We start from the raw sequence: 27874 nt of genomic DNA, 5'->3' as shown, positions 1-27874 counted from the left end.
ACGGTAGAATACATTTGATTTATTTCATTTCATGATAGAATAACGTTATATTCCAGATAGAAATAGTTTCAATGAAAGGAACTTGAAACTTTGAAACTCATACATGAAATTATTTTTAGGTGATTTTTTATGCACTATCTTAAACCTAACCAAACCTTAAATTATTTTAACTAACATCTTAATTACAAAAAAACAATAAGTTTGTTTCAATTGTTGAATTAGAAGAAACAGCCAAAAGATTAAAATTTAAATAATTTTGTGTATGATCGAAAGACAATGATATACGAATGTGTTTAAATTTAATATTTGTTAGATGAGTCGTATCTATGCGTGGTGTTTATGTTATAAACGGCGACGGTCTCACACGACAGGACCGGGTTTTAAATTCCCATCCGGACCGTGTCCCCGTAGCAAGGATTGACTATACAGCTGTGTGGTAAAAATAAGTCTTGAAAAATCATCTTAATTGTCACAACAGTATTTGGCTAAAAGAAGGGTTTAACTACTTAAAAATGTTTACCTAACTCTAAACATAAACAAATTTGATTAGAATGGCTGCACATGAAACATGAACTTACGGTCAACGACTTTGAAAAACAATTTGAAGTTTATTGTCGCTTAAAATTTCCACTCAACAACCACTAACAATGCAATGCAAATACAAGCATGCAATGTAACTCTTTATTCAACTCGCCTGGACACAAAGAATGTTCCTTTTGTTGCTTCTTAATCATCCAGTTAAAGCTCAAGACGGAAGCATACGGTGTGGGAAACAATTTCCTTTGGCTGTTTTTGCTTCGAACCGATTTGCATTCCGTATGGGGAGGAGAAAAAAGGACCCCACTGTAACCACGTGACAGGTAATTTCCGTGAAACAGTTTTGCTTCGTTCATTACATGCTTTGGAAAGCGGTTTTTTTCTCCACCCAACAATTGTATATCGACCGTTTGTCTTTTACAAGCGAAAAAATAAGAACTTTCTTTTGCCATTCCTGTATCGCCGTCAAGAAAGGAGGCACGTTACATATACCATTGCTCATACCACTTTTGGCCGATGAAGCACGTTTCGTAAGCTTAATTCATTGAAAGCAAAAAGTGAACAACACCGGTGGAAACGTTACCGTATGGTAACGATCGGAAGCCAACAGGGGTTAACCGGCAACCGCTTCCGTAATTGATCCTCAAACGAAACGAAATTGCTAACGACCGACACTTGGGCCACGGAAAGGAATGATAATGTGCACTCGATACTTCCGGTGGGGAAATAGTGAAGCACCGTCCCACTCGTTTAGTAACTCCGAACTCCTTAGCTATTTCTGTTACCTTTTTCTGATCCATCCTTCCAAGGCAAAAGTTTGTCGTTTTCTTCTGCGATAGCGTCTCTTCAGGCAGTAAAAATATTTCCGTAGGAGAATCCTCTCCTCAAGGAGCAGCAGGACATAACGGTTACTCCTTTGACCTGATCCCTTTCGTTTCGCTGTTTTCATTTTAGCAAAGTAATGTTTACACCCAGTAAGTAAATGCACACTAGCGTAATCACTCGGTACGGATCTGCCTTCCTGCTCTGGTAACTAACCTTCACCGAGGAAGAAGCCAAAGACACAACTTAAGAACCGGGACAGCCTTTCCAGATGGAGGCCAATCGTGGCCAATGGCACTTAGGCGAAAGTGCGAAAGGTTGCTTGGGAAATTGAATTAGGCTCTGCTCCGGTAGCCGTCTTCGTGACGAGGGTCGCAATGGTCGGTAATTAATTGGTACACGCACCGCAGGCTCTTCGGTAGAGTAAATCCAATGGTGGCAAAGGCAAAACCAAATGCAAACCTAGTCGTAAAGGAAAACGTAGTGGCACAAAAAAGGCACTGCTCTGGAATAGTTTGGCGAAAAGAGAAAAATGGGTGGAAGAGTATGCAGCCGGTAGCGGCTATCATTTACTACTTAGCAGTACAGGCACGGTTATACGTTGGCAACATACTAAGGAAAACAAGAAATGACCAAAAAAAAAGACGCTACTCAATCAGCAAATTCGATACACTGGGAAGGGTGATGAACTGAAAGGTAATAATGAAATCATTCATCACCACACTTGCACGAAAATGTTAACGAAACTATCTTTGATCTACTTTTAAGCTTTGCAGTTGCTGGAGAAACCTCAAGCGATGTCTACGATGATGGTCCACAACACTCCAGTCCAGTCGCTGCTAGTTACAGTTTGTGACGTAATGTGGAGTATTAATTGAATGATATCTTATCGCATGTCAAATCAGGCCGGGTAGCAAACCATTGCTGATGCGTTATTGCTGCAGGGAACTTACAATCGATCCCCAAGCTGTTCGATACTGTACATTGAGCTGCATAACCAGCTGTTGAGGTGAAGCATTAGGTGCTTTTAATGTGAGGTAATTATAATTTGAAGACTTTGTATAGTAAATTGCACCACAGGTCCTTTCATTTATAGGTTAAATCAATAATCCCACAATCGATACTAATTATAGGAAACTAAATAGGTATATTAGGGAACTGTCTATTCATAGAATGTAGCTCATATTCATTATGGCGTACCGACGATGTATGTGTTAGTGGCGCCGATCTTCACACGACACGATCGTTACCAAATCCCATCTGAATTGAACCTCCGTACAGATGACTGACTATCCATGATTGAATGAGTAAATAAAACCAAGGAAAGCCAAAAATTGCAGACCAAGACCAAGATCAAGACCATCCAAAGTTGTAGTATCATAAAATAGAAAGAAGTTAAAAAATATTTCGGTTCGGCAAAAATTGTTTTCATTCCATAAACAAAGAAAATATTCCAGGAAAATCTTACAGAAACACGTTTGCACATTTTCTTATTCGTTGTTTTCTTTAATTACAGTAAATGTTTTACTTCAAAATTTCTTCGAAGTTCATATAATGAACGGGATTTATTTCTTTTATACATTCTTTAATAGCGGTGTTGTAATTCCGTAATTGCTTATACTTAAGAAAATCATTTTTTCCTTAATTTGCTCGATATTACAATTTAATATTATTTATTATTGAAAAGATAATAAATAAGATAATAGTAAGATAATAATAATATAAGATTGAAAAAAAAACACAAAATAAAATAAGAAGGTTTGATAACATATCTGTTACTTACGAAAGTTTGAGTTTTCTAACTTCAAAAACTATTTATCTGTCAAATTGCGTAGGTAACAAGGTAGTGTGATAAGTTATGGCGTCAACTATTCGGCTTGTCACCTTATAATTTGCCTTCATTGTAAGTATTTCAGCCGTCTACCGACAAATTCCACAGTACCTCAGCAACATTCCAACGCCATTTCTCCGCATAGCGGTTCCGGCTGGAACGTTAGGTGTAGAAAATCTCAGTCTCAACCTTTTTTTTTGAGCCACAAAGTCTATTAGTACGAAGTGGTCAAAAGCACTCCCAAAAACTAGACAGACACAAAAAATGGTTCGGTCACATTTAGGCTGCTACAGTGAAGCAGCTTACCGTGAATGAAGATTAATGAAGTCTACCACGATGTGACAGTTGATTTCTTTTCCGTGAAGTAAACCACAAACAAAACAAAAAGAGATGGCTTTAGGTAATCTTCCTCATCTTTATCCATCCAGAACTAGCCCACAATCGCGTCCAGTATATCTGATGGCGCTAATTAATTAATGATTCTACCGGTGTGACTTTTATTTGGAAATGAATGCAGAGCAGTTTTGGTGGGTTTTCTTCCAACTCTTGAGGATATAATTTATTCCTCTGGCCGATTGGACAACTGTCGCTAGCATACCACAAAGAGAAGACACAGACGGTCAATTGTTCTTCGTTGGTCTTTGTTTTTTACGATGCGGACAGGTTAAACGAGGTTTGGATTAAATATCGTCAAATTCTTACACCGGGAATTGGTGGCAGTGTCATGAATATTTCATCACATTTTCGGTGAGTGTCAGGATTGGTATGTTACCGATGTTTCTTTTTCTATTTCCATTAGGAATACAAAAGAGTTCATGACGTTTTTGATATACTATGTCGTTACTAGTTTATAATATGTTATTTAATTTCATTTTTTCCCGATTCAGATCCTATTCGTAGTAGCACAATCTTTACTATCGAAAAGCGTTTAAAACTTCCCCTATATTGAGAAGAGGTTATTTGATAGGAACCAATGTAAAAGACAACAATTATTATAGTTAGAAATCCATTCTATAAAGAAACTAAACTAAACTAAACTAAACAGTATCATTTTTAGGCTGTCTTTTTCATGCCTTTCTTTCAGTTAAGTATGCACATTTCTACCATTGTATGATTTTTTGTATCGAATTACGTACTCTGATCTCTCTTCAGTTGTAGAAGACAAAAGAGCTGTACCGAATGGCTATTATTTCAGAATAAAGAAAAACGCTGTCGTAAAACAATGTTATAAGAAGTTTATAGATACCATACATTGCAGCTGAAGCAACATACCATAACTATTTTGTACGATTTAAAAGTGATATTTTTGTGTTAAAGTTAAAGTCAAAGAATGTTGAAGGATGGTTTTGAAAAACAAAAAGAAAAACTCACAAAGCATAATTGAGTTCAACCATTTTGTCTTCGATCAATAGCTAAAACCCGGTCTTTTCCCTGTCAAAAATAGTGGAAAGCGATGGAAAAAATGGAGTTTGGATGGAGTTTTTTACATGAATAAACAACTAACTATTTGAACAAAATGAGAAAAAGAATTGATTAAAAGCGTCGTTATCTCATAATAAATTCCTATTACGTATAATGAGTTGTAAATTTTATGTGTAACGACGAAAAATAAAAGATCCCCGAACATCCTTTTTTCCAGCTCTAAAAAAAAAGAACTAGTAATAACGATAAAACAATACATGTCAGTCGTATCATAAAAGAGTTCGTACATAAAAGAAACATACATAAAGTTATGACAGAGATAGATAAAGCTACCGTTCCACGAGAAAGATTAATCTCCAGGGCATATCAACATGGCTGAACAATTCTAACATAATCTCATGCTAGTGTCTGTTACAAGCATAATTTTTGTATGCTATCGATGCTTTTCATCGCTCGCTTAATACCACACCACACTGTTTAGCTACGGGTGTTGCTTTAAAAAAAAGCGTTCATGCTTGGTGTAAAAATGTGTAGAAACACAGCGCACCAGGCGTCTCCATCGCTATCGCCTATTCATAGAGCTTTGACATATCGTTGAGCAAACAATGGAGCAAACAAAAAAAGATAACAAAAGAAAAAAACACACACACACCACATAAAGGAGACATTCTCTTTTCTCGGTGTATTACAAGTGGCAATGAACAAGCTATGGTGATGGAATAATAAAAGAACATAAGCGGAATCGAGTGTACGCCGTGTGTACGTAAGAGTGGTAAAGATATCTAGATAATACTCAACATGCCACCCGCACTTGTAAGGGCTCGCCCGTAGAATAAGAAGAAATGCTATAGAATGTATAGAGCGACGAGCAATATTGAAATGGAGCGAAAAACAATGCCACTGCAAGGGATGATCATTCCTTCACCTTTTTCGAATGCATCTACGTGGCTGCAACAAGCAGGGTTATGTTCGTTCGCACCACACGTGGTACAACTTAAATCCCCTCAGAGCAGTTGAACATGTTGTCGATGGGGTATTGTTTTCCCGTTGGTTGTAGAATGCACCAAGGAAAAGTGCTTCAGCGATGACTTGTGTTTGCAATGCTTGTGAAGTGATTTAAAATTTGTAGATAAATTCAATGCACTTTACCTTCCACAGGTAGTACGGTTCCAAAAAAGGGCTTAATTAAGTAAAGTGCAATAGACCAGTTTCACATTACCCGTTCGCCTCGCCTACACTACAAGTTGAATAGTAAATGAAAATCCCATTTGTACCACTTCCGTACAGACGTTTTTCACAGTTGGTGTGTCGTAACTGAACGCGTAATCTGTTTCAGCAGTAACATTTGTATGCATTTCGCTGCGTACTTCATTAAGCATGCAGTATACCTGTACGTGTATGCTAAAATTGTGAGCACATTTGGGCAGTGTGCAAATGAATATTTAAAATACGGACCAGTGTCAACAAGGTAGTATGCAAGCTCTATGCACGTATGTGGCATATTCGTATAAGAGAAGAAAACATATTGTTTCACCAAAAACAATTTCTATTTATTTCTATTGGTGATGATTTTATCCCTAGATAATATAATGAAGTTGTATCATTTTAACAAAATTATTTTTCTTTTAAAATTATTTTAATAATGTTAGAAATTCTGAATTGACAAATTCAGAAATACTTTTATTATCACAATTTCTCTTAAAATCTGTATCAGGGGTCTATGATACCTTAAGTTAGAAAGCTAAAAATTTTGGCTCGTATCTGCCAAAACAACGAGTAGAATTGAGCGGGGAATTGCTGACAGGTAATATGATTATGCAAGGTTTGCTCAAGGACATAGCATTTTGACACAAAGAATGACATTAGGTTGCAGTTTTGTAGAACGGCGTTTAAACGCCGCTGTTACTTTTCATAAAGAGCTTAAAATAATGAAAATTATGTAATTTCTTTGCTATTTTGAACCTATATTCATCCAAACCAATATTCGGAAATAATGGCCAAACCTGTTTCAGACTTGAACTCTTTGTTCACTTAGAAAACTGTTTTGTTTTGACATTTGTCGAGCAGCTGGTCGAAACTGTCATTAGGAAAGACACGGACGATAAAATCGGATGACGTTTCTCGCTGCTATCGAATTCCATATCAAATTTTGAAAAAAAATCGTGTACGACTGAGCACTGCCACCAGCCTAAGCCGCTAAACATCAAAGTCCATAAAAAAAATTAGTGGAAAGTATCATAGACCCCTCAGACGGAAAACCAACCTATTCCAAAATCTCAACTGCATATACATACTTTTATTTAAATATAAAATTGTGTAAGTTCGAGGTGAATGGCTAGTATAATATTTATGAAACTCATATAATTATACCAAATCGCATTTAACTTTGACATCTCAAATCTTAAAATAGCAAAAAAAAAACGATAGTTCCAATAAACTTTACTACTTTAGAACTTCTTCATTCGTGACCCTTCTCCACAGTATTTCAAAAGTTCCCTGTCTATGGTTCGTAAATTTTCACGACACAGCTCCTTCTTCTGCTGTACGTCTGTCAAAAGAGATTTTGCTGTGCTAAGAACGAAACGTTTCAGTGGTAGAGGCGAAACATTACAACAACAAAGCGCAGACCATTCTCAACCCAAAAGTCCGCATCGTTCTGCATCGCCACCGATTCCCAAAGACGTTTGTCAGCATTTCCATAATAAAATGAGCAAACTAACAACCCGCTGAGTATCGCTTGCAGCAATTCTGCTGATAAGGTTCCATCCCATCGACCAGAAGCTATTGAACGTTCGATGATGTTCTGGCCAACGGTTTGGCTTTTTCCATTATTTAACACAAGTTACATTCGGTTGGAAACAACGAACTTGCCAATCGACTGCGGGAAATACGAAACGATTGTTGCACTCGGTTATGAAAAACTGATGGAAAGCACTGGTGTAATCTGTTCGATGCTCCAGTTTTGAAATGGAAAATTTATTATGCTTCGAAGAGTACGAAATAATCAGCATCTTCAGCAGATTGACCGAAGGTTCTTACACTTTTTTGCCATCATGTAAGACCAAAACTGGGAAACAAGGGTCATGAATATCGAACGCAAATATTCAGATACTCGACACAATCGAACGAATGCTGTACAGTGTTTCGTTTTTGGTAATATTTGGTCAAAATAACCATCAACTAGACTAGAGTCTTCTACGGGTTATCATTGGGAATTAATTCGATTTTTGTTAGCATCAAGACAGAATAATATTCAAGTTCCTTGCGATTTCATCTCCTCAAGAGTGTTATCGATTTTTTGGCAATCAAAAACCAGTACATCTGTTTTTTATGGTTTTGATACAAATTTGTGGGTTTTCAAGGTTTATAAATATAAGTAAGTATAAGTTAATTATAATAAATCTTCATGTAACAGGCGTGGCTTGATTGTTCTTATCATTTGTAGCGTAATTTTTCTTTATAAAAACATACGATTTATTTTGGATTTTCCTCTTGTACTAGACATGAAAGTAATACGGCCTAGACCGTTCTTCATGAACAAAAAAAAACATAAGTCGTGAATTTCATAAACACAAAAGGAATTATTGGGATTAAAATTTATTAAAAATATATTTTTATTTATTTCTTTATTTTTATTGTCATTAAAAATATCCTAACTGTTGACACGACATCAACATGTCAAAGCGACATGACAGAAGCGAAAGATCGATCTACCGATGATCGATCTTGCTTAATCGATAATCGGAAAACATCGCGAACCGAAGATAGGGTTAAAGGGTCAACGGACAGCGCTCGGGCGGCAGGAATTAAAACGAATCAGGGCGCGCGAAACCATATGACCAAATAAGGAGCCAAATTTGGCACATGATTAGGAACGATGCGGAAGAAAGTTCCGCACGTGCAGCAGTAGTGATTCAGAGACCAAAGCGAGGAGAACATACCTGTAAAAAGTTGTACAAGTCTAGGGCAAAATATACTGACTTTTTATCTCAACAATTGTTTTTCCCTCGGTTTGGAGAACGCTGCAACACCTAACAATGCAATAAGACTTAATTTACGAAGCTAGAGTTGGTATTCAACACGCAACGAATGCCGTTTTTTCAGCGTCATTGATCGAACACAAAAGGGGAATTTTCATATTTTTTTAAAGCCGTAAAAAATTGGCCACAAGCGATTTAGAATTTACAACGCTAAGGAGAGACTGTATAAAAAAAAAACAAAAAAAAAACAGTTTGACAATATCAGATTGGCTCTGAAAACCCTGCAATATTGTGTAGTTTCACTTTTTATTGTTTTCTTTTTTTACCTTTCTATAAGTGTTGTGATAGTAAATACGACTTTCTTTAAGAATAGAGAAAAATAATAAGTGTTATGATAAATTTTCTAACCAATAAATCAAATAATAAAAACATTATTTAAATTTCATGTTTCCACTCACTGTAAGCAGGTGTAACAGTTAGCGATTAACCTGAAAACTTTTTTTTATTGTAACCGTTATCGTAAACAAACACCACCAGGCACTCACTTACAATGAGGTCATTCGCTTTTGCTTTTTCAAATAGGGTTGTTTTGGAAGTCTCTACATAACCTCACCTCACCTGTACAGATGTATCGTTGCTTAGCGAAGAAAGCGGTGCAAAATTTATGATTTCGTGCCAGAGGTAAATTTGGCAGTACGCTAGCAACAATATCAAAAGAAACAAAGAAAAAAGAAACCGGTATAGTACATGCCCTGGGTTTTGTACAAAATTTACAAACAGTTCACGCGTCCAGTAATCCCAAACACGTGGGAATGTTTTCTGAATGCGCTACCAGGCGCCTCCATCGACTTTACAAACGCCACATGCATACTAGTATATCGTTGTAGTTTTTGTTTTCCTTTTCATTGCATTTCCGGACGAAGGATAACAATCATTGTTTGAAGCGGTGCGAAAGGGACAATTCGTGTGTTAAATATGTTGTGTGTCGGTAACGAATAAAGTAAGAAGTACCATATACCGTGACGCTAGACATATTTTGTTTTACTTTTTTTAGCAAAAGTAAAAAAATCAGATTACTGGTATTTCACGCTGCGTCATAATTTGAAAAATGCTATACACGGATCCCTATCCTCTAAACTATACAATCGAGTCAGCGAAATATTGAAATAAAATATTCTTTTCTTAGGATGAGGAGTAGTAACATTGAGATGATTGTTTCTGGCATTTCCTTACCTTTGACATAATTTAATAGAAAGTAAATTGAAAGATTGACTGATAGAATAAAGTTTAAATATAGAATTTCATTTACCAAAACTACCAATACGAATTATATGCTTTTTAATTTGTTGGTAAAATAAGTAGCGAATTTGAATCCGATTAAAATTGAACAAAAAGTGACGTTGGACTCTTCCGGAATCTTTTATGTCAATAGAATCTAAAGCGCAAGGCATGCTAATTTATCTCGTCAACATCTGTTGGAAACGGTTCAGGATGTGCCTTCATGTAGTTACGGTATCGTTTTATGAAACCTTCGGCACGGTTCTTGACTGCAAGGAAATTACGCTACAGTTTGTGTCTTCCTATCCTTTATTGCCCGACCACTTAAGCTGTGGCCACTGCAATGCGGTCAATGCGTCAATGACGTTAAGCTTGATTTTCGAACGATAAATACATCCGGAACGAAATTATCCTTATGGTAAGCAGAGGAACGACATTGTTGGTACAAAGTTTGAGATAACTATTATAAGTCTATCCAGCACATTTTACTTGCACCGTAGTCGGTTAATGCAGAAAACAAGTTTTTTTTTGTGCGGAATGAAAAACATAACAAACTTTAATTTAAACGTTCTGCTTCTTCCGTTACATTTCTTCCCCGTGTGGATCAATGGGAATGGTGGAAAACTTTTTCACCATCGCTCACCTGTTGTGCTTTGGTTTGATGTATTTTTCGTGATTAAGCGAGCAAATAAAGTGAAAAGAAAACAGTTCTTTTCAATTTCGATTTGCAAATGCTATTTTCCTGCACAGCGGGTTGTTTTTTCAGCTCCCGGAGGATTTCCCACTGTGGTGTGAGAGTTTTCCAATCTTTACCGACAGTGATTAATCACCGGACGTTTGGGAAGTGCTTAAAAGGGTGGAAGAACTTTCGCACAGGGAAAAGTAAACAGCGTTCGGGATTCTTGGGCAATATGGACGATGATCTATACCAAAGAGTAAGAATATTTTAGTTGTTTTTTTGTGATATATTTTTACTCTTTCGATTTTTATGCGATTCGGAAAATCGATAGAACATTTAAATATTAAATATCAACAAGATGGTTAGTATGTCTATTGAACAAAATTGATGAAAGTGGGGAAAATCGAACGTCCGTCCATGAATGTAATGTTTATCTGCTTCTGCGCTAAAATTTGTTTTGCTTTCTAGCTTATTGAAAACCCAACGCATCAATTAAACCCATTCGATACTGAATATGCTTTTTCCGAATACGAAAAAGACTAAAAAACAGCAATATGCCTTAAATCATCCACGATCCAAACGGTTGCTGGCGTCGAATCTCTTTTAAAAGCATTCATGGAGTTACTAAACCGTTCTCCGTACAAAAAACCCTTTTTGCTACATTTGAAACATGTTGTTTGGAAGATGTTTTTTATGGCAGCAGTCAACAAATTGTATCTTTCCCATTGCATTTATAAACGGCCACAAAACAGTACGAGTGGAAAGCTTTAGGTCGAGCGCAGATGGAGATGATTTTGTTTTGAGTTTTATAAAAAGTTTTATGTAGATGAAGTCGACGACTTTCAGCAAAATGATAGACTCACATATTCTTAACGATCGGAACGTGATCTTCGGTTGTAAAGATACCATTAGGATGCTTTCGCAAGCTTTCATCGCACCGATGTACGTTTGTATAGGTATTACGTGTGCGAAATGTTTGATCGAAATCTTGTTTTAGGACATGTTTTGCCAACTTGCGTTTGAGATTGTCGGACAAACCTCGGTTTGTTTGCCCGATTCAAAGGACAAACGTAACCGGACGCATTCTCATCTTATATGTTCGCTTCACCATCAAATGAAATCGCTTGATTCGGCTCGAAACACCTTGGGCACTTTGCTTTCGATTCGTTTCGCACATGAAGCAAATGAAGGGTTTCGAAGGATTTTCGATTTCGGCTCCATGTTCGGGAAATTGAATCCGATAACATCAAACCTGGAATGGGTGTGTGTGTGGGCGGTGGTACGGTATCATTGTGAAATGGTCATTCCTGTTGGATCAACTTTCCACCGGGAACCCGCAGTGAATCGACCCGAAAGTATAACACATCGCAAAAACTGGACGACGATAGGATGCAAAAGTGAAAGGATGCGTTTTCTAATCCGATCCGGTCAGTTGTGTTCGAATCGATCTACCATCTCCTCTTCCTCACTTTCGATCGATAGTGTTGTTTGAGTTTTTTCGGTCAAACGGTGATTATATGTATGTTTAGTGCAGAGAAGAACATTGCACATCACGCTTGGGAAGACTTTTAAGACTGCAATGCAGTAGCTTTTGGGCAATCGCTTTTGGTGAAAGTCTTGTACTGTATGAAAGTTAAACATGCTTCTCGTAAGTGTTTTGAAGAATCAAATATTCCTTTGAGTTGTGTATACAAATGTATGCAAATCAAAACATATGTATTGGTTGAGTTTTCAAATAACCATCGGTTCGCTCTGAGATGACATTCTCTGCTGGTTATGACAATGCCATTAGCAATGCAAATCGTTGAGTGAGAAGTAAATGGGAGCAGTGGAAGATGACACTAATCACGTATTTAGCGGTATCTGGAATCCATGTCGAATCCATTCCCTTCCTCAAAGTTTTTTTTTCGTGTATCTGGAGATATGTTGAACATCACAGCTTTCGTGAGAGTAAGTTTTGCAAAACAAAATTATTTAAGCGGTTCTTTAATGTTTTACAAACAGTCAGCTTTACTATGCAAGGTGATATATACATTTAGAAATTCGAAAAAAAATCATTACATTGGCCTTTCTTGCGATCAATGACATCATTCTACCTTCTGTATTTAGATCTACAACAGCTGTCAAAGTTAATGGCCTTTGCTGCTTTATGCCATAAATCGTCTGGTGTCATTTTAATGACATGACCAACATATCACAGTCTGCTCAGAGAACATTTAATGTTAGAAGCGATGTTTTTGATGAAAATTACGTCTATACTTTAGGTATAGAAAAAAAACTTTTCTCAAGTTTAAAGAAAACTTTGCACTATGGAAATTCAGAAACTCAGAGAATTTATGGACACGGTTTTGCAAACATGTTTGAACATAGAAGATAAAATAATTTACAAGAGCTTTAATTTAGAAATTTGTCGGATTATTGAAATTTTAAAAAAATTGAGCATAAAAAATATTCGCAATTTTCGAATTTACTAAAAATTATCTCCTTTTTGAAACTAACATATTATTATAGGTAAATTAAAACACATGAAATGTAAACATTAAAAATTGAATGAAAAAAACATAACAGAAATTATTTGCTGTACATAATGGCTTTTATACAAATGAACGGTAAGTCACAAGCGTCCAAAGGCATCGATAAACCATACACAATAGTATCAATGTGATACCGTCCCATCTAATGCTAATTTCGCACAATCATGATTCGATTTTTATGAGCCACCATCAAACCAAGCGAATCAAACAATTCGCGTCCGAATGATGCACGCAAAACTTTCGCACAGCGAAACGTTTATTTTCGCTTATGAAAATAGCAGTGAAAAAAAGAGGCAAAAATTCTTCTGTACAATCAGAAAAACGGCAAACAACCAGTGCGAAAAATCGACCCATCAACAGAAGGTACACGTTAGCATAAACGAAAAGTGGAATAAATATTGAACTGTCGTTGAAACGGTTGGTGAGTGGGAATATATTTTTTTTTGAAAAAAATCGATGAATCCGAAAATTTGTCGGTGTCTAGAATTAAAGCAAAACTAAGGCTTATAATAACGAAAAAAAGGCCATTGATCGACTGTTTTATAATGACGAAAAAGTTAATTTCTTCTCTATAAAATCTATGATATCATCCGTAGTTGGATGGCCAACCGTACAGAAGCAAAGTTATTAAAAACAACTTGTAATAATATACAACGATTGTTACGTAGATTCGTTGAGACAAGAATTTTATAGTAAAAAACAAGCAAAAATTTGATTTATATTAATTGGAAACAAAAAGTTAATTTCATTTCTTGAATTATTGACCAAGAGACACTGCATTTAATCGCTTTTTTTAATATTAGTTACTAACTTTCCATTTTGTCTGATTTATTCACACTCACACACGTGCGAAGAAGCTCTCAACGTTTTATGTAACAAAGCTGAAGGATTAGTACTTCTGTCTTGCTCGAAGGAATTATCGAAAAAATAAGGTAAGGCCAGTAAATACATCATCTTCATCGTACATAAGACCATATTTCTTGTGGGAAATTGAGAAAACGGTCCACTAGCACACACACAAAAGCACAATGTTTTGCAAAACTTCTTTCCTCGGCAGCGGCAATCAGTAAGCTCAAAAGAACCCCAACTGTGGATTAGGCGAAGCACAGGCAGATGATTAATTTGTCGTTAGTTTTAATGAGTTGCAAAGCACTGACACATATTTGTAGAATGTTGACAGCTTGCCCGATAAGAAAATCGTTACGGATGGGATGTGCAAGTGATTAATGGTACCGGGAACTGTTATTAGAAGGGCGAAAGTAATAAAGTTGAAACATTGCCATTTGATAAACTGTTAGCGGAGGGGTATGTGTCGGGAAGATTAGCGACGATTGTAATAATGAAATTTTTCCACGATTTTTCCTTCGATTAACAGGATCAACAACAGCCGGATTCGAGCAATCTGAAGAAGTTTAGGAGTAATTTATCATTAATCATTAATTTACTAATTATTTTTCATCGTTCTTTAACAGATTGCGTTAAGAAAATTTATGCTTTGCAGTGTGTTTGCTTTCAATGAACTTTTTTTTGTTGTTTTGTTTAATTTAACCAACAAACATGTTTGGAAAAAAATAATTAAATCAAAATAACTTAAAGCTACGATTTGGTGCATTTAGCAACACTACAAACAACAAACACAATAACAACATCAACATTATCTTAACACACAGATGCATCACAAACACCAAAATGAATTCGGTAACACAATAAAATACATTACACAACTAAAGAGGCCACTAAATGAGCTTTACTGCGAGTTAGAAAGATCAAAACGCTTACCGTTGGAATTATGATTCGCATTGTTGTTGTTGTTGTTGTTGTTGTTCCCATTGTTGTGGTGTTGATTGGCAGCATGTTTTTGTCCGTCACCGTGACCGATTAGTCCGTGGCCGGCGTTCGGTAGTTTGCCGGGTATTCCAACGCCACCAATGCCACCGACCACCGGCAACGAGTTAGCGTGCGTCAGATTGACCGGATGTGGCCCGTGATGGCCCGTGATGGTGCTGTGATCGGCCGTCGTCTGGATCGCGGACAATGGTATCGCCAGACAGTTGTTCCCGGGCGCCTGAAGGCAATCCTGCTCCGATTTCGGCAGTGGCGAGTAAGCGATAATGGACCCCCGGCCCGAGGATGGACTGATACGGTTGTACCGTCCACCGGTTAGCTTGTCACTCATCTTGTTGCGAAGCTGCCGGTCTTGTACGGGTACCAACAGACGGTGCTGGTAACTGGACGGTACTGACGGAGGCTTTGGTGGAGACGCAACGGAAGGATCCGGCTGGTGGTCAGTGACAGATCCGGCACGTGCCGATCCGTACTGATCATTCTAGGCGTTCCTCTCTTCCACGATGGATTCCGATGGTTGTCCGATGTCGGCTACTGCATATCGTTCTGAAGCTGTACACTAATAACACTTTGGTCGGATTTGTTGTTTCCCCTAAAAGATTCACTACACCTTCACCAGTGACTTAAACGCTGCCTCTTTCACGCCAAATGTACACAAAAGTGCTACAGAAAAAAGCCTTTCTATATGTTATTCTAATACAGTGATGTTAACATTGATCGTACTAGAAGAACTTAAACAACTGCCAAACCGTGTGAGCCAGAATGCAGGATTTTCTGTAACTGAAACTGAAACGAATTTCACTATACACTGCAAGTAGGCGACGACAATTTAACGTTAACCTCCGTTCGTGTAGCGGACACTTTTATCTGACAGCTTGTGTAAAAGATTGTAATTGAACGATTGACACACATCGCAAAAACAATTGGCGAAATTTCGGACCATTTCACTGCAGCCAGCTCAATGCATCACCCGCCTTAAGTACACACGTTGACTATTTTTCGGTGCAAAATGAAGCATTTCAACAATCGCAGCACACTCACATTTGGTGTTGCCCACAAACACTTGTTTTGTTGTCACTTTCGCATATTTTTTTGCATTCTCTTTCAATCCCTCCGGATTACACATTCCACCTCATTTTAACCCATTCTCCTCCGCCTCACCCCAAAGTGGTAAGGCAAGGTTTTTCGAAAGAAATTTCCGTTTTTTTAACGCTATAATTAGATAGCACCGTCAGCGTAAGTAGCATCAACAATCATCATCTGATCGGTTCTCTCGCTTTCTTTTGATGTGCTTCTCTCGCTCGTGCCCCGCATACGTTATCTTGCGATCAGTTCCCATCCCGTACAAACCGTTTACCCTTCGCGAAGAGAGCTATGTTTATCGTAACCTTTTACCGTTTTCATAATATCATCTTGATAAATAAAAAAAAACTAAATAAATGCCATCAGCAGATGAGTTTTGATTCTGATTACATACTTTACTCGTATTCGATTTGTCTATTGATGTTTTTACATTACCGTTTCACTTTAAAATCACACGAGATATAATGAATAATAGGCGTAGGATTGATCATTTTACTGAAAACAATAAAGTTTTGTGCAATGCAAATCACCATTTTTTGCGTACCACAAATCGAAAACTGCACATCGAACGTTCTTAGCGCACCAACTATAAACAACAATGTCCTTGCTCAGGCGTGCATAACTGAATCTACGCTAGAGGCTTTCCCATGCCTGCCAAACATTTGCTTACACACCTACACACGCTTGTAAAACCGGGCCGCGTGTCGTGTGGCGCATCCGTGTTAAACGGAAATCCCGGCGCGTACTATCGTAGCGAGACAGAGAGTAAAATATACACACAAAAAAATCGAATACCGTCACGCGGCTTTTGGTACACTACAGACAGACACGCGTCTTCGCACACTGTCGTCACAACTACCGGAAGGACGATGCTACCGCACTGCTCGAAAGCGTTCCAACGACTACTAACGATTCCGTGGCTTCCGAGGAGACGAATTTTCCGCATACCACCACTACTGCTACGGGAGCGCATTGCACAGAAATAACGTGAGAACGTGTGAGCGACCGTGAGCGAGGCAGGCGAAGCAAGCCTTCGCTCTCGTGATGTTCCACCAATTCCTTTCGAGTGTGAAACGTGTTGTGTTGATTATTACGATAAAAAGGTACGCGACATTTAAACAAATGGAAATTAACATCTTTCGGCGAACGATAGAAGTTGTGAAGGATTCTAAATGTTTGAAGCGAAATTAAATCCACCAGTGCAGGCGTCTGAGAAGATTCGAGTTTGTTGATGTTGTGTCCTGTTGCGGGAGACACCAATTATCCTGATCTTGGGAGAGTAACTGCTGGGAGAACGAAGAACATCCGGTGAGTGATTGCAAGTGCCTTGTTATCTCCGAAAATTTTTTTTGGTTGCTGTCTCGTCTTGCTATGCTATTTGCCTTCTTTTGGCATCGCTTGTCGCTTCAAAGGGACAGCTGATCTTGAACAACATGTGTGTGGGGTGCTGGCAACAAGCAATATTGCAACCAGAAGAGATGAAGATAGTGAAAAGATTTATCACAACACAACCTTGTACCTTGGTGCTATCGTTTAGTTTTAGATCAGTGATCATGTTTATTCTATTGGCTATTATCAATACACAATATGTCTTTCCTATAAATGATTGCATTCAGTGCGAGCTGCTAGTATGCTGATGCGCCATGTTAATTACGTGACTAATAGTTTGCTTTAAGAAATCACACCTACCGCACATCTGGTGGCGCTGATTTCGATTGTTTTACTTCCATAAAATTAAACAAAAAAGAAGGTTTTTCCACCTACTTTGCTTGCAACTACTGCTAACTTATTTGCGCTGTAGCTTGTAAAATTGAATTTCCTACATAAATGGAATTCGATGTCATATGGCGTTTTGGGTTCTGCTTCCCCCGATCACTTCGTACGAACTCTTGGCCTTCCATCCTCAAACGGACAGGACGCGAGAGAGCGACAACCAAAACACTTTGATCAGCAATATGAACACGAACAACGTGCCAATAACGTTGACCGCTAGTGAAATCATGTCACGCTTACTTTTCTGCGGTATTCGCTGCTGGATCGTACCGTCCGTCAGTAGCGTGTTGACGATGTGCTGTCCATCAAACCCATAGCACGGCATAACGTTGATGAACGCCAATCCGATCGCAAACACGGTCACATACTTGAGCAGCAGCTGGATCGAGTCGGCAAAGCGCGGCGCAAACAGGCCCGTCTTTGGGACGAAGCGCGAAACATGAACCGTCCTGGTCGCATCACCCGGATGGCCGATATAGATGACATCCGGTTTAGACTCGCGCTGTATCTGCATAATTGTCGTGTAGTTGTTGATGCTTGGCTTGAAGCAATGCCCTTCCGAACATTGGCCGTTGTGTTGACAGTATCCGAAGCTGTTTTCGATTGTCTTGCGTATGTTGAGGCACATGTGTTGCGGTAGCGCCACGTCGTCCTCGTTCGCATCGACCATGTACTCGAAGCAGCTGGACGCGGTGTTTTCGCTGCCACAACACTCAATCAGCCCGTCGTTCTTGTGTGACATGGGTACGGATTCATCGTTCAGGTGCACGAAATCAGTCGAAACGCAGTAGGCCGGTGGTGAATGGATCGTGTGAAGCAAACATTCGAACCAACTTTCCTCGTGGTGTATTTCGCAGCTGTTTATCGATTTAATGATGTCTCCTTGCTCCAGGCCTCGCGATCCGGCCATTGGTGAGTTGTTTTTGAGCGAGGTCACGATGACACCATCGCTGGTGCGATAGATCGCTGAGAACAACAGTGGAGTGGAGATGAACAGCAGGTACGTGATTAGAGCCAGCACCAGATTGTGCCAAATGCCGGCACACAACACGCGCAGTTTCTTCCACAATCGAAGCGTGTTTAGCTGATCCGAATCTAGCTGCGTGTAGGCCATCGGGATGATTAACAACACGTGCATTCCAAAGCCCTTGATCTGCACGTCCTCGAGTACCGCCGCCAATCCATGACCGAGCTCATGTACTACACTATTGATGGCTAAGGCCGCAATGTAGTAACCAATTTCGTTGATCGGTAGATTAACACCTGGCACCACCAAGTCAATTTCTACCATCCGACGTACGGGTGTGCGGGAATCTCCTGCTACCCCGCCCGAAGTGACCACCCGTGCCGATTGTCCGTGAAGATTCGTTTGGAAGGACGATATTACGATCATCACCACGGCGAATGGCATTAACAACAGGCTCAAGTAGACACCGATATTAAAGCAGCAGTCAAGTATTTTCGGATACTTTGTGCTCCATTTGACGATCGATCGGTTCAGTGCCGTTGTGTGCCATTGAAGGCGCAGGAACTTTACCGTCAGTCCGGTCCCTCGCAGGAATGCATCATATGGATAGTGCATGCAACTCTGGAACGTGAGAATTGTTAAAATGCAACATAAAAACAAGCGATAGACCGTCACATACCTTAAAAAATCCGTCGAAAAACAGAAGCACTACGTACATCAGTACCACAATACCAAAAATCACAATTAGCTCCATGCTGGACAAACTTCATGTGCATGAAAAATGTAATCTTTCCGAATGATGTTTTATTGCCACAAATGCATTTTTGGTTAAATTAAAATAACAAAACTCTGCTGCAACCACCGGCAAAATGCATTCTCTGGTATGTTTTGGTTTTTATTTGACATGTGTTTTGGGTGGGGAGTTGGATCGGACCGGATGGATCGGATCGGATTGTTCCACAGTTTGTTATATGACCACCACTACACTACGCAGTACCCAGCCAACAATTCGTAAGTAATCATTCGTGTAGTGTGCACAACGAGCAGTGTGACCAGAACTACCGATTTATCTGTATTCCTACCGGTTTTTGATTAGCCTACCGATTCACAGACGAGCACCCTGAAACTACCGATTTTTCAAGAGTCCTACCGGAAATCACAGATTTGGCTTAATATTGCTGAAGAAGTCATAAATGCCTAGAATGAATTGTGAACTAACAATCAAAGACTGCATTTTTCTCCAGAGTTTTGGCTCTTTTTATGCCGCAGAAAACGACAAAATTCACAACAGTTAAATATTTCCATTTTCCTTGCGAACAGCCCCCCCCCCCCCCCCCTCACACGTATTAGCTGAAGCTGAAAATGAGCTAAACAGAATTAGGATCATACCAACAACTACCGATAAATTTTTGGCTTTCCTACCGATAACGAGGAAAACAATCTGGTCACACTGACAACGAGACAAATCTGGTAAAATTATCCCATTGTGGTTATTTTACGTGGGATTTTCTGTTAAAAATTGTCGTTTTTCTTTCAAACATGACCATGGCAGGGCGTCACTTCCTCACGTCTTCCCATCGTGTACGTTCGGGCGTTCCCAAAGCAGAAAAAAACATAATAAACAACTTATTTCGCCGCTACATTTTCAGCTTCTACAATTTAGGAGCTAATGACATTGTTTAACGAAGGTAAAGCTCGAATGGGAAAACAAGCATATCGCTGTCGGGCTAGCCCGATACGTGTTAAAATTATTTATTTTTTGGATCCGTTTACTGCTCAATTTGTTAGCTGGGTAGGCGAAAAAGCTGATCGAAAGCGTGAGAAACAAGTGCTCGAATGAGAGGCAAAGTGATCCAGAATTTCCCGAAGTGAGAGAAAGTGAGACGACGCTGCTCGAATGCCGGAGCAGTGAGATGAATGTTCACTTGACATTAACACACGACCACAAATTTGTTCTGACAAATGCTTTTCTATGTGCATCAAACGCGACAAAAGTTAATTCGGATAGTAAAGACAATGCATTTAAAATTGCTTAAGTAACATAGCGGTAAACGCATTTCTTATTCATTTTCAACCGTTGTGCGGGGAAATCATTGCAAAAAGAGACCCGTTTTGTGCATATAATCGTGATCGTCCAGGTGCGTCGTTTGTGATATCGCGCGCGCGCTGCTCTTCCTCACTGTTCGTTGTTCGTATACCACCGACGGCTGTCATCGGTAAAACGGTATTATATTTTTTTTCCTTCCCAATGTGGTCCGCGAATTGCAAATGAAGATGTTTCCCGTGACGCTCATATCTCGCCTAAAGTCGATGCTGACAGGCGGTGGAAACGGAGCAAGCGCTGACAGTAATGATCGTAAGCGAAAAAGTGTAGTGCTACAAGGCATCGATTCCAAGAAACGCCGAATGACGACACTGTCTTCGATTCCAGCACCGGTGGAAGAGGTCGGCAACCGCAGTAACAAACCGCTGCTGGCGACAGAAAATTCCGTACCAGATAGCATACAACTACAGAATGGTGCACACGGGGGTGTATCGCACAGGTCAGTGGCAAATGCGCGTCGTCTGAGCGAAATTACCGACATGCCACGGGTGAACCGCGTCTACGGATCGTACAATGTTCCTGCGCTCGGTTCCATGCATCGTTCGCTCGCAGTGAACAGTCGCAACAGTGATACTAGCAGCCGTTTCGGGACAGCAGAACCACGACCGCTGGCACGACGCAGTGGGCAAGCGCCTCCACCGCAGTTGATCCCAATAAAGTACGTCATGTCGCGACCTTCGATTGGTCAGCGCAGTAGCGCTACTGGCGGCACAAAGCCATCCGCTGGCACCGGTGGTTTGTTTAGGCAAAGTGAGGCACCAGCGGCACCGGCGACACCAGCGAGGTCCGGCAATGTTTCGATGCTTACGAACGAGTTCCGCAATTTGCTGCGTACTAAATACAGCAATATGTCGACGAGTGGGTCTGAGTACACAGCTACCCTGGATCGAGAGTTGAACGCACACCGAGATGCGACAAAGAAGTATGAATCTTTGATGCAAAAGTTCATCCCCGTCTTGAACGAACCTCCGGAGCGGGGTGCGTACGATCGGTTCACAAGGAAAACGATCAATGGGGATGTTTCGCGACCGACACTGCAAAAGCTTGCATCGATAGAAACACTCGATCTGACAGACGAGGGTGACAGTGAGAGCGCCAGCGACGACTGTGTGGAGGTAGTGTCTCACAGCAAAAGTGGCCGTTTATTTACTCCGCTTGAATCGATGCTCACACTGGCACAGGAGCATGAGTACGGGATGAAGCAAGCGTCGACAGAGAGCCCCCCGGAGCCAGTCAACTCGGTGAAGGAGCGGTTTGAAACGCAACAGTTCTACCGCGATGATATCATTCAGGATGTCCAGCAGCGCTACGGTACGCTGTTTAGCCAGCGCAAATCGCTGATCGAGCAGGAGAAGGATCGTCTTGGCAACCTGCGGAAGACGACGCACGTGCAGGAAAACGAGGCGCGCAACAAGATGCTCAACTATGTGTGCTCTTTCTACAAGTTCGATGTGCTGAACGAGACGGACCTGAAGGAAGCTACGCCCGAGCCGGAAGATGTGCCGCTTCCCGAGCTGACGAAGGATCAGCTAGATCAAATGCATCGAAAGCTGCGTACCGGCAATCAGGTGGTGGTGGAGAAGTTCAACCTACGGATCACCGGTAACGATCTCGTGACGCTGCAAGACTTGAACTGGTTGAACGATGCAGTCATCAATTTCTACATGGAGCTGTTGCGGGAACGCAGCGAACTAAAGCGCGATCAGGGCGTACCAAAGGTTTACACGATGAATACGTTCTTTTTGCCACAGTTGATAAAGATGGGCTACTCCGGGGTGCGTCGCTGGACGCGTAAAGTGGACCTATTGGCGCACGATATAATCGTGGTGCCGGTACATGTCGGAGGCATCCACTGGTGCATGTCCACGATCGATCTGCGGCGAAAAACTATACACTATTACGATTCGATGGGTTCGCCGAACAATACCGTGCTGAACGCACTAGAGCAGTATCTGTGCGAAGAGTCGATGGACAAGCGAAAGACACCGTTCGACAAGAGCGGACTGACCAAGCAGAACATACGTGAGTGTCCGCGCCAAAAGAATGGGAGCGATTGTGGTGTATTTAGCTGTATGTTTGCCGAATTCTTAACGCGCGATCATGCTATCACATTTGACCAGTCGAATATGCCGTACTTCCGGAAGAAAATGACGGTGGAAATAATGATGGGCAAGCTGCTCACGTAATGCGTCCTGTGCGATAATGAAGGAAACAAAACGAATGGACATTGAATAAACACAAGAGCGACACACAACCACACACAAAACTCTCTCATACTCTGAGCGTTTTTTCGACATGCGCGCATTGCAATCGTATGGCCAAAATTTCCCCTCCACTCCACGTACCGACGGATGCAAAACCACATTCTATCGCGTTCATCTACACTTTTCTTGCTGGACGAATATTTATTCTTGTGTTTGTTGTTGCACCGGCACCCGATTCTCTAGATAGCATACGTCCCGCACACAAAACCGGGCACGGCACATCGGACAGGTTGTTTTCTTGCTCAGCCACGTATCCCGATCGGCTCGCCGCTGCTGTGAGGCGAACCAGGTCGCTAAACATCCGACACACCACAACGGCCGACATCCGCAGGGCTGGCAGCGTTCTGATTCGGGCAGTATCGCACCCCGCGCATCGATATCAAGGCAGTATTTGACAATCTTCACGTCTGGCTGAACTTGCAGACAAGCGAGACAGCAATCACCGTCCTCCGCTACGTGCGTGCTGGCAAAGGTGGGGTTCAGTGCGACCTCCTCCTTGAACGCATCCACAAACCGTTCCGTAAGGTTGCGGAACTGTACCGAAGGCATCACCAGCATCGGACGTTGCAGTCGATCGCGCAGTTCCCTGATGTGGCTGATGTTGATACGTATGATAAACGGCTTGACCCGTGTTACCAATGGTTTGACTAGGATGTTAACGAACTCAGCTGATTCGAGCGTGTCGGTGATCACCTCCTTTATGTCGATCTGCAGAAAGAAGGCATTGGATTAGCCGTTACCGGATATATTACACAAAGGTTGACACTCACCTTGTACGCGCACAGGTGTGCTTCGTTCTGCGAAACGATATTGTGCACGTACATGTTAGTTTTAATGATCCAACTTTCCGTAACCACTAGCGTTGAGATGGCATTCGAGCGTATGGAAATTTTGGTATCCCTGAGGGAAGGTAATTGCAAGGATACTGTGTGAACGGGGACGCGAGGAGTATGTTGGAGCGCCGGAAGCAAATGTTTATTTAAGAATAAATACACGATACATTCGAACCGTAACGACTCCCGTCTGCTGTTTGCATAATATACGTACCGCCGATACTCGTCGTTAATGTTGTTCGCTACCGATCGCCAGTCGGGCAGGTCTGGGGTCGTCATAAGTTGCAGCTGTTTCGCGATCGGGTGATTGCTCCAACCGTCCGTTGCCCAGTAGAACACGGTAAGCATAGCTACGAGCAGCAGCGTACCGGAACCGCTACAGAACATGTTCCAAGCCGTTTCGGCGTAAAATGAGGCGCTCTCCTGCATCACGATTTCGTCCGGATTGAGCCATGCCATTACCCATATGAAGATGACATAGATGATTGGCAACGAGGAATGGATGAGCAGCTTAACGCTGGTCGCTTTTAGATGGTACAGTACGAAATCGGTTTCGGCCGACAGGTAATGTGTGCACAGCTGATTCACGGTCAGCCCAACCGATTCCATTTCGGACGTTGGGAAAATTGTAAAGAAAAACAGCATCACAAATATGATGCTGTAAATTATGTGCGGTACCATTGCCCTGCTGGGGATGGCCGCTGTGCGGTAAAACGGGGAGAAAATTAAAGAAAGAAAATGAACGAATCTTTTGCAAAGTAAAAAAAGACCTTTTCTGGGAGAAAAACAAATACACTTTCGTTGACAGTTGCCAATCGGGAGGGCTGGCATTTTGACAGCTGATAATGTCACAACAAAGATGTTGCGGTTTTTGCTTTTTCTTCGTGAAACAATAACAAAGTAGAATTCATACTGAAAGCGTGCGCGTAGTACATTTCCAAACTCGCTGTACTTTGGCTGCGTATGCATTTTACTCTATTGATTGTTGTTTTTAATGACACATGTCGTGGCAATTTGTGTCTGAAAAGTATGATTTAAATCGCTAGCGTGTAGGGATATTAATTACGGAAGGTGTACATCGTGACGCATCGTGAACGGTGATGCTGCGATAATTTGGTACTGATAGTCGAATTGCATTGAAGCACTAACCACACTGCACCGCCATGACCGTAACAAACCGGCGCTACCATCGAACACATCTTCCAGCAACGGTCCATTTTCAGCAGACGGCCGGTACATCTTCCCAAACGCTAGCAACGGTAGGTGGCAGCAGTAATAGCCACAATGCGGTCAACTGCCTGGAAAGTAATGGCGAGGATGATGGCAGTGCGATGTTTACACCTTTCCCGAAGCACGTACCGTACCCGAACGTGGAGCAAAGCTCCGAACTGATGAACGAACTGTTCATTTTCTGCTTCACGATCCTCGCTAGTGCAACTCAGTTTTTACACCTGTATCGATCGGTTTGGTGGCTGCCAAATTCCTACAACCGGCAAGCAGTGGTAAGTTTTGTGGCCTGTATAGAAATTCGTATTATTGACGATATGATTGTTTTGTTTTGCAGAACTTTTATCTAATCGACTGGGATCTGGCAATCTTTATTGACATAATGGCTAGCCGGAGGCTACTGTACTGTTGCATACTGAAGTTCATCGATGCTAACTGCCCCGAAGCGTACGTGGAAATGAGCAAAAAAGCGGCCAAGTATACCTTTCTGGCGTTTGTCGCAATTTCGTTTATCGCTTGCGGGACACAGATTTACCAGAAAGCCAGCTACATTCATCTGTTCGTGTTAAGCTACCCGTTGGTACTGTATTTAATGATATTCGGGCTCAATTTGGAACAATTTCTGCGTACGATCGTAGACACGGAACCGAACTGTATTAACGGAATGCCACTGCACAGCTGCTCGTCTAATCCAAATTCAATACGAACGGAAATCGATGCACTGAAGACAGACTTTAACAGTCGGTGCAAACAGGTTATCTTTACTTCGCTGCTGAACGCGTACTACGCCGGATTTGTACCTTGCGTGCTGGCATCGAAGCATCTGTACTACAATAACTTTTGGACGACGCAGCATATGGCCTGTGTCTTTGTTGGAGGGTTAACCATGTGCGTCACGTACTGCTTTCCGATGCGATACTGCGATGTGTTCCATCGCGCTGCCCTACATCTAGGCCAGTGGCATCGGGTAAACAATCGATCGAATAGTGCACCGGCGTACACCTGGTCAAAGACGAACATTTATCCGCACGGTACGTACGTGCGCCATTTGGGTGAAGTGTACCGTTCAGTGGGCTACTGCACTTCGGCCATTCCAGCAAACAGCAGCCATTATAGATTTTACGTAAGTGTAAAGCTACCGGTTTTACAGCATTTAAGGAGAAGCGAAATTAAAATGCATTTCTTTTCTCTTGCAGGCAATTTTTAGCAACCATGTCATCATATACATGTCGCTGTTTGTAGTACAGATGCTACTGATAGTGTTGCAGCTTGCCATATTTGCACTAACACCCGAGTGGCAGAACGTGTTGTCGGTTGGTTTTCTGTTGCTGACCAATTTCTTCACACTGTTTCGGATCGCACGCGATTACTTCATTGCTCGCCGGATATATGCCAGCGAACAGCTGTTTCTGGGCATGAAGTTGCAGTAGTAGCAACACCATCTCAATCCACACAGTAACGGACGGTTGATGTCCGACGTTTGTAATTTATTGAACTAAGCTATGTAACTCTCAATACATGAACTAGTGATAAACAGTTGCAATCTCTAATGGCGGGTTGGCTGTTTGATTAGCTGTGCTTCTCGTCCGAATTGCTGCCCGTTCTAGTTCCACTTAGTTCGAGACTGGTTTGTAGTTCTTTTAAATTCCGATTACCATGCTGCAACAACATCTTGATGGCCAGTTCATCCGTTTGGTTCCTGTTATTACGAAAGTCAGCCCTTGCCCAGTCCCGTAGCTCTCGTCGACTGCTGACATCTGGAACTTGCCGGATGGTACGGAATATAGTACGGTACAGTTTAAGCACTTCTTGCCGAAGCATAAACTACAAAAAGAGAAAACGGATCGGATTGAGGGAAGAATACAAAAATTCCAAGCTCTTCGTTACCTGCTTCAGGCTCAATGCTGCTTTCGGTATTTTCGACATGTGGTATGGGTGAGTGCAATTTTTATCGTACTTATACTGTATTCAAACGGAGATGGCTTTATGCATTAAAACGCGAATTACATTGAAAAGTGTTTAGTAGGACATTTTTGTAGTGAAGTGGACCGATGAAAACAAAGGTGACGGTTTTAGTTGTTTTGATTTTTTTCACGTATTGTTGTACAATACAAGCAAGAGCAACCCGAGTAACAAAATTGACATTGTAACAGAATAGCAAACTGGTGTCAGTTAGCCGTCGGATAAATGCTTCTGCAGTGTTCCAATTGTTGAAAAGTTGAATTAATTTTTTTTTGCATTTCGATTGCGTTTTTTTCATTTGTTTCGAATTGCAAAAATGTATAGGTTTTTTTCATTATTTGTAAAATTGGATTCGACACTTTACAACATCAGATAAATTATTCTCTATCGCTAGAAAGGCAACATCATATTTATTAAGGTATAAAGTTAGGTAAACACATAATCAGCTTAATTAAAAGTAGATTAACATAAAATTGTTATAGGAGAAATTGCCTATTAAAGAATATAGAAAGTTAGCCGATACTCAGCTCAACAATACGATATAGACCATAAAAGTCAATAAATAAGTAAATAATTATAAAATTGAGCAATGTAAAGTTCATTGAAGTGGTTAGAAGTAGTATTGCAGCTGTTTGATTTTTTCTGAATTTATTTTGCCGTACACATAACTTTTTTGACCGGTAATATATCGATCATCGAGCCCAGTGTGCGTTTCGAACGCGCGTTCAACAAC

The 27874-nt window shown here is 40.9% G+C and overlaps 6 protein-coding genes across 9 annotated transcripts in view; 2 read left to right on the top strand and 4 right to left on the bottom strand.

Moving 5' to 3' along the window:
• Positions 1–16916, bottom strand: part of LOC125770195 (uncharacterized) — a 65978-nt gene extending 49062 nt beyond the window's left edge. For 2 of the 4 annotated variants that reach the window (XM_049439564.1, XM_049439565.1), the window contains exon 1: positions 14863–15608. In XM_049439564.1, the coding sequence (XP_049295521.1) occupies positions 14863–15259 (397 nt within the window). In that variant the 5' untranslated portion in view covers positions 15260–15608. Of the gene's footprint in view, positions 1–14862 lie in introns of all 4 variants that reach the window. The other 2 variants (XM_049439563.1, XM_049439562.1) reach the window with 2 other exon arrangements.
• A 229-nt stretch (positions 16917–17145) lies between these two features.
• On the bottom strand, positions 17146–19680 carry LOC125770191 (membrane-bound transcription factor site-2 protease). Its single transcript, XM_049439556.1, has 2 exons — positions 19431–19680; positions 17146–19372 (listed from the first exon to the last, which is right to left on the bottom strand). The coding sequence occupies exons 1-2, from the start codon at positions 19503–19505 to the stop codon at positions 17915–17917; spliced, it is 1533 nt and encodes a 510-aa protein (XP_049295513.1). The 5' UTR covers positions 19506–19680; the 3' UTR covers positions 17146–17914.
• Positions 19681–20487: 807 nt separating this feature from the next.
• LOC125771732 (uncharacterized) lies at positions 20488–23042 on the top strand. The gene is made up of 2 exons (XM_049442677.1): positions 20488–21107; positions 21183–23042. Exons 1-2 carry the CDS (start codon positions 21020–21022, stop codon positions 23039–23041), a joined length of 1947 nt encoding a protein of 648 aa, XP_049298634.1. The 5' UTR covers positions 20488–21019; the 3' UTR covers position 23042.
• Positions 23043–23240: 198 nt separating this feature from the next.
• LOC125771733 (E3 ubiquitin-protein ligase TM129) lies at positions 23241–24750 on the bottom strand. The gene is made up of 3 exons (XM_049442678.1): positions 24167–24750; positions 23890–24019; positions 23241–23827 (listed from the first exon to the last, which is right to left on the bottom strand). The coding sequence occupies exons 1-3, from the start codon at positions 24631–24633 to the stop codon at positions 23261–23263; spliced, it is 1164 nt and encodes a 387-aa protein (XP_049298635.1). The 5' UTR covers positions 24634–24750; the 3' UTR covers positions 23241–23260.
• A 112-nt stretch (positions 24751–24862) lies between these two features.
• LOC125771734 (transmembrane protein 39A) lies at positions 24863–26729 on the top strand. Its single transcript, XM_049442679.1, has 3 exons — positions 24863–25454; positions 25517–26302; positions 26376–26729. The coding sequence occupies exons 1-3, from the start codon at positions 25116–25118 to the stop codon at positions 26607–26609; spliced, it is 1359 nt and encodes a 452-aa protein (XP_049298636.1). The 5' UTR covers positions 24863–25115; the 3' UTR covers positions 26610–26729.
• On the bottom strand, positions 26631–27286 carry LOC125771735 (LYR motif-containing protein 2). Its single transcript, XM_049442681.1, has 2 exons — positions 27067–27286; positions 26631–27003 (listed from the first exon to the last, which is right to left on the bottom strand). The coding sequence occupies exons 1-2, from the start codon at positions 27103–27105 to the stop codon at positions 26749–26751; spliced, it is 294 nt and encodes a 97-aa protein (XP_049298638.1). The 5' UTR covers positions 27106–27286; the 3' UTR covers positions 26631–26748.
• Positions 27287–27874: the final 588 nt, after the last annotated feature.

The sequence above is a fragment of the Anopheles funestus genome, chromosome 3RL (genome assembly GCF_943734845.2).
Source record: "Anopheles funestus chromosome 3RL, idAnoFuneDA-416_04, whole genome shotgun sequence".
In the NCBI taxonomy this organism is placed as follows: domain Eukaryota; kingdom Metazoa; phylum Arthropoda; class Insecta; order Diptera; family Culicidae; genus Anopheles; species Anopheles funestus.
Note: the sequence above shows the minus strand (reverse complement) of the source record. Positions and strands in the feature narration are given on the sequence as shown.

Bases quoted from the DNA above. Each gene is read 5' to 3' on its own strand.
- LOC125771735 (XM_049442681.1), bottom strand. From the start codon at position 27,105: ATGTCGAAAATACCGAAAGCAGCATTGAGCCTGAAGCAG. The intron at 27,004-27,066 runs GTAACGAAGAGC...CTCTTTTTGTAG, and splicing joins CAGCATTGAGCCTGAAGCAG to TTTATGCTTCGGCAAGAAGT.
- LOC125771734 (XM_049442679.1), top strand. From the start codon at position 25,116: ATGACCGTAACAAACCGGCGCTACCATCGAACACATCTTCCAGCAACG. The intron at 25,455-25,516 runs GTAAGTTTTGTG...TTTGTTTTGCAG, and splicing joins CCTACAACCGGCAAGCAGTG to AACTTTTATCTAATCGACTG. The intron at 26,303-26,375 runs GTAAGTGTAAAG...TTTCTCTTGCAG, and splicing joins GCAGCCATTATAGATTTTAC to GCAATTTTTAGCAACCATGT.
- LOC125771732 (XM_049442677.1), top strand. From the start codon at position 21,020: ATGAAGATGTTTCCCGTGACGCTCATATCTCGCCTAAAGTCGATGCTG. The intron at 21,108-21,182 runs GTAAGCGAAAAA...CTTCGATTCCAG, and splicing joins AAGCGCTGACAGTAATGATC to CACCGGTGGAAGAGGTCGGC.
- LOC125770191 (XM_049439556.1), bottom strand. From the start codon at position 19,505: ATGGAGCTAATTGTGATTTTTGGTATTGTGGTACTGATGTACGTAGTG. The intron at 19,373-19,430 runs GTATGTGACGGT...CTCACGTTCCAG, and splicing joins TTTTCGACGGATTTTTTAAG to AGTTGCATGCACTATCCATA.
- LOC125771733 (XM_049442678.1), bottom strand. From the start codon at position 24,633: ATGGTACCGCACATAATTTACAGCATCATATTTGTGATGCTGTTTTTC. The intron at 24,020-24,166 runs GTACGTATATTA...ACCTTCCCTCAG, and splicing joins ATTAACGACGAGTATCGGCG to GGATACCAAAATTTCCATAC. The intron at 23,828-23,889 runs GTGAGTGTCAAC...TTCTTTCTGCAG, and splicing joins CACACCTGTGCGCGTACAAG to ATCGACATAAAGGAGGTGAT.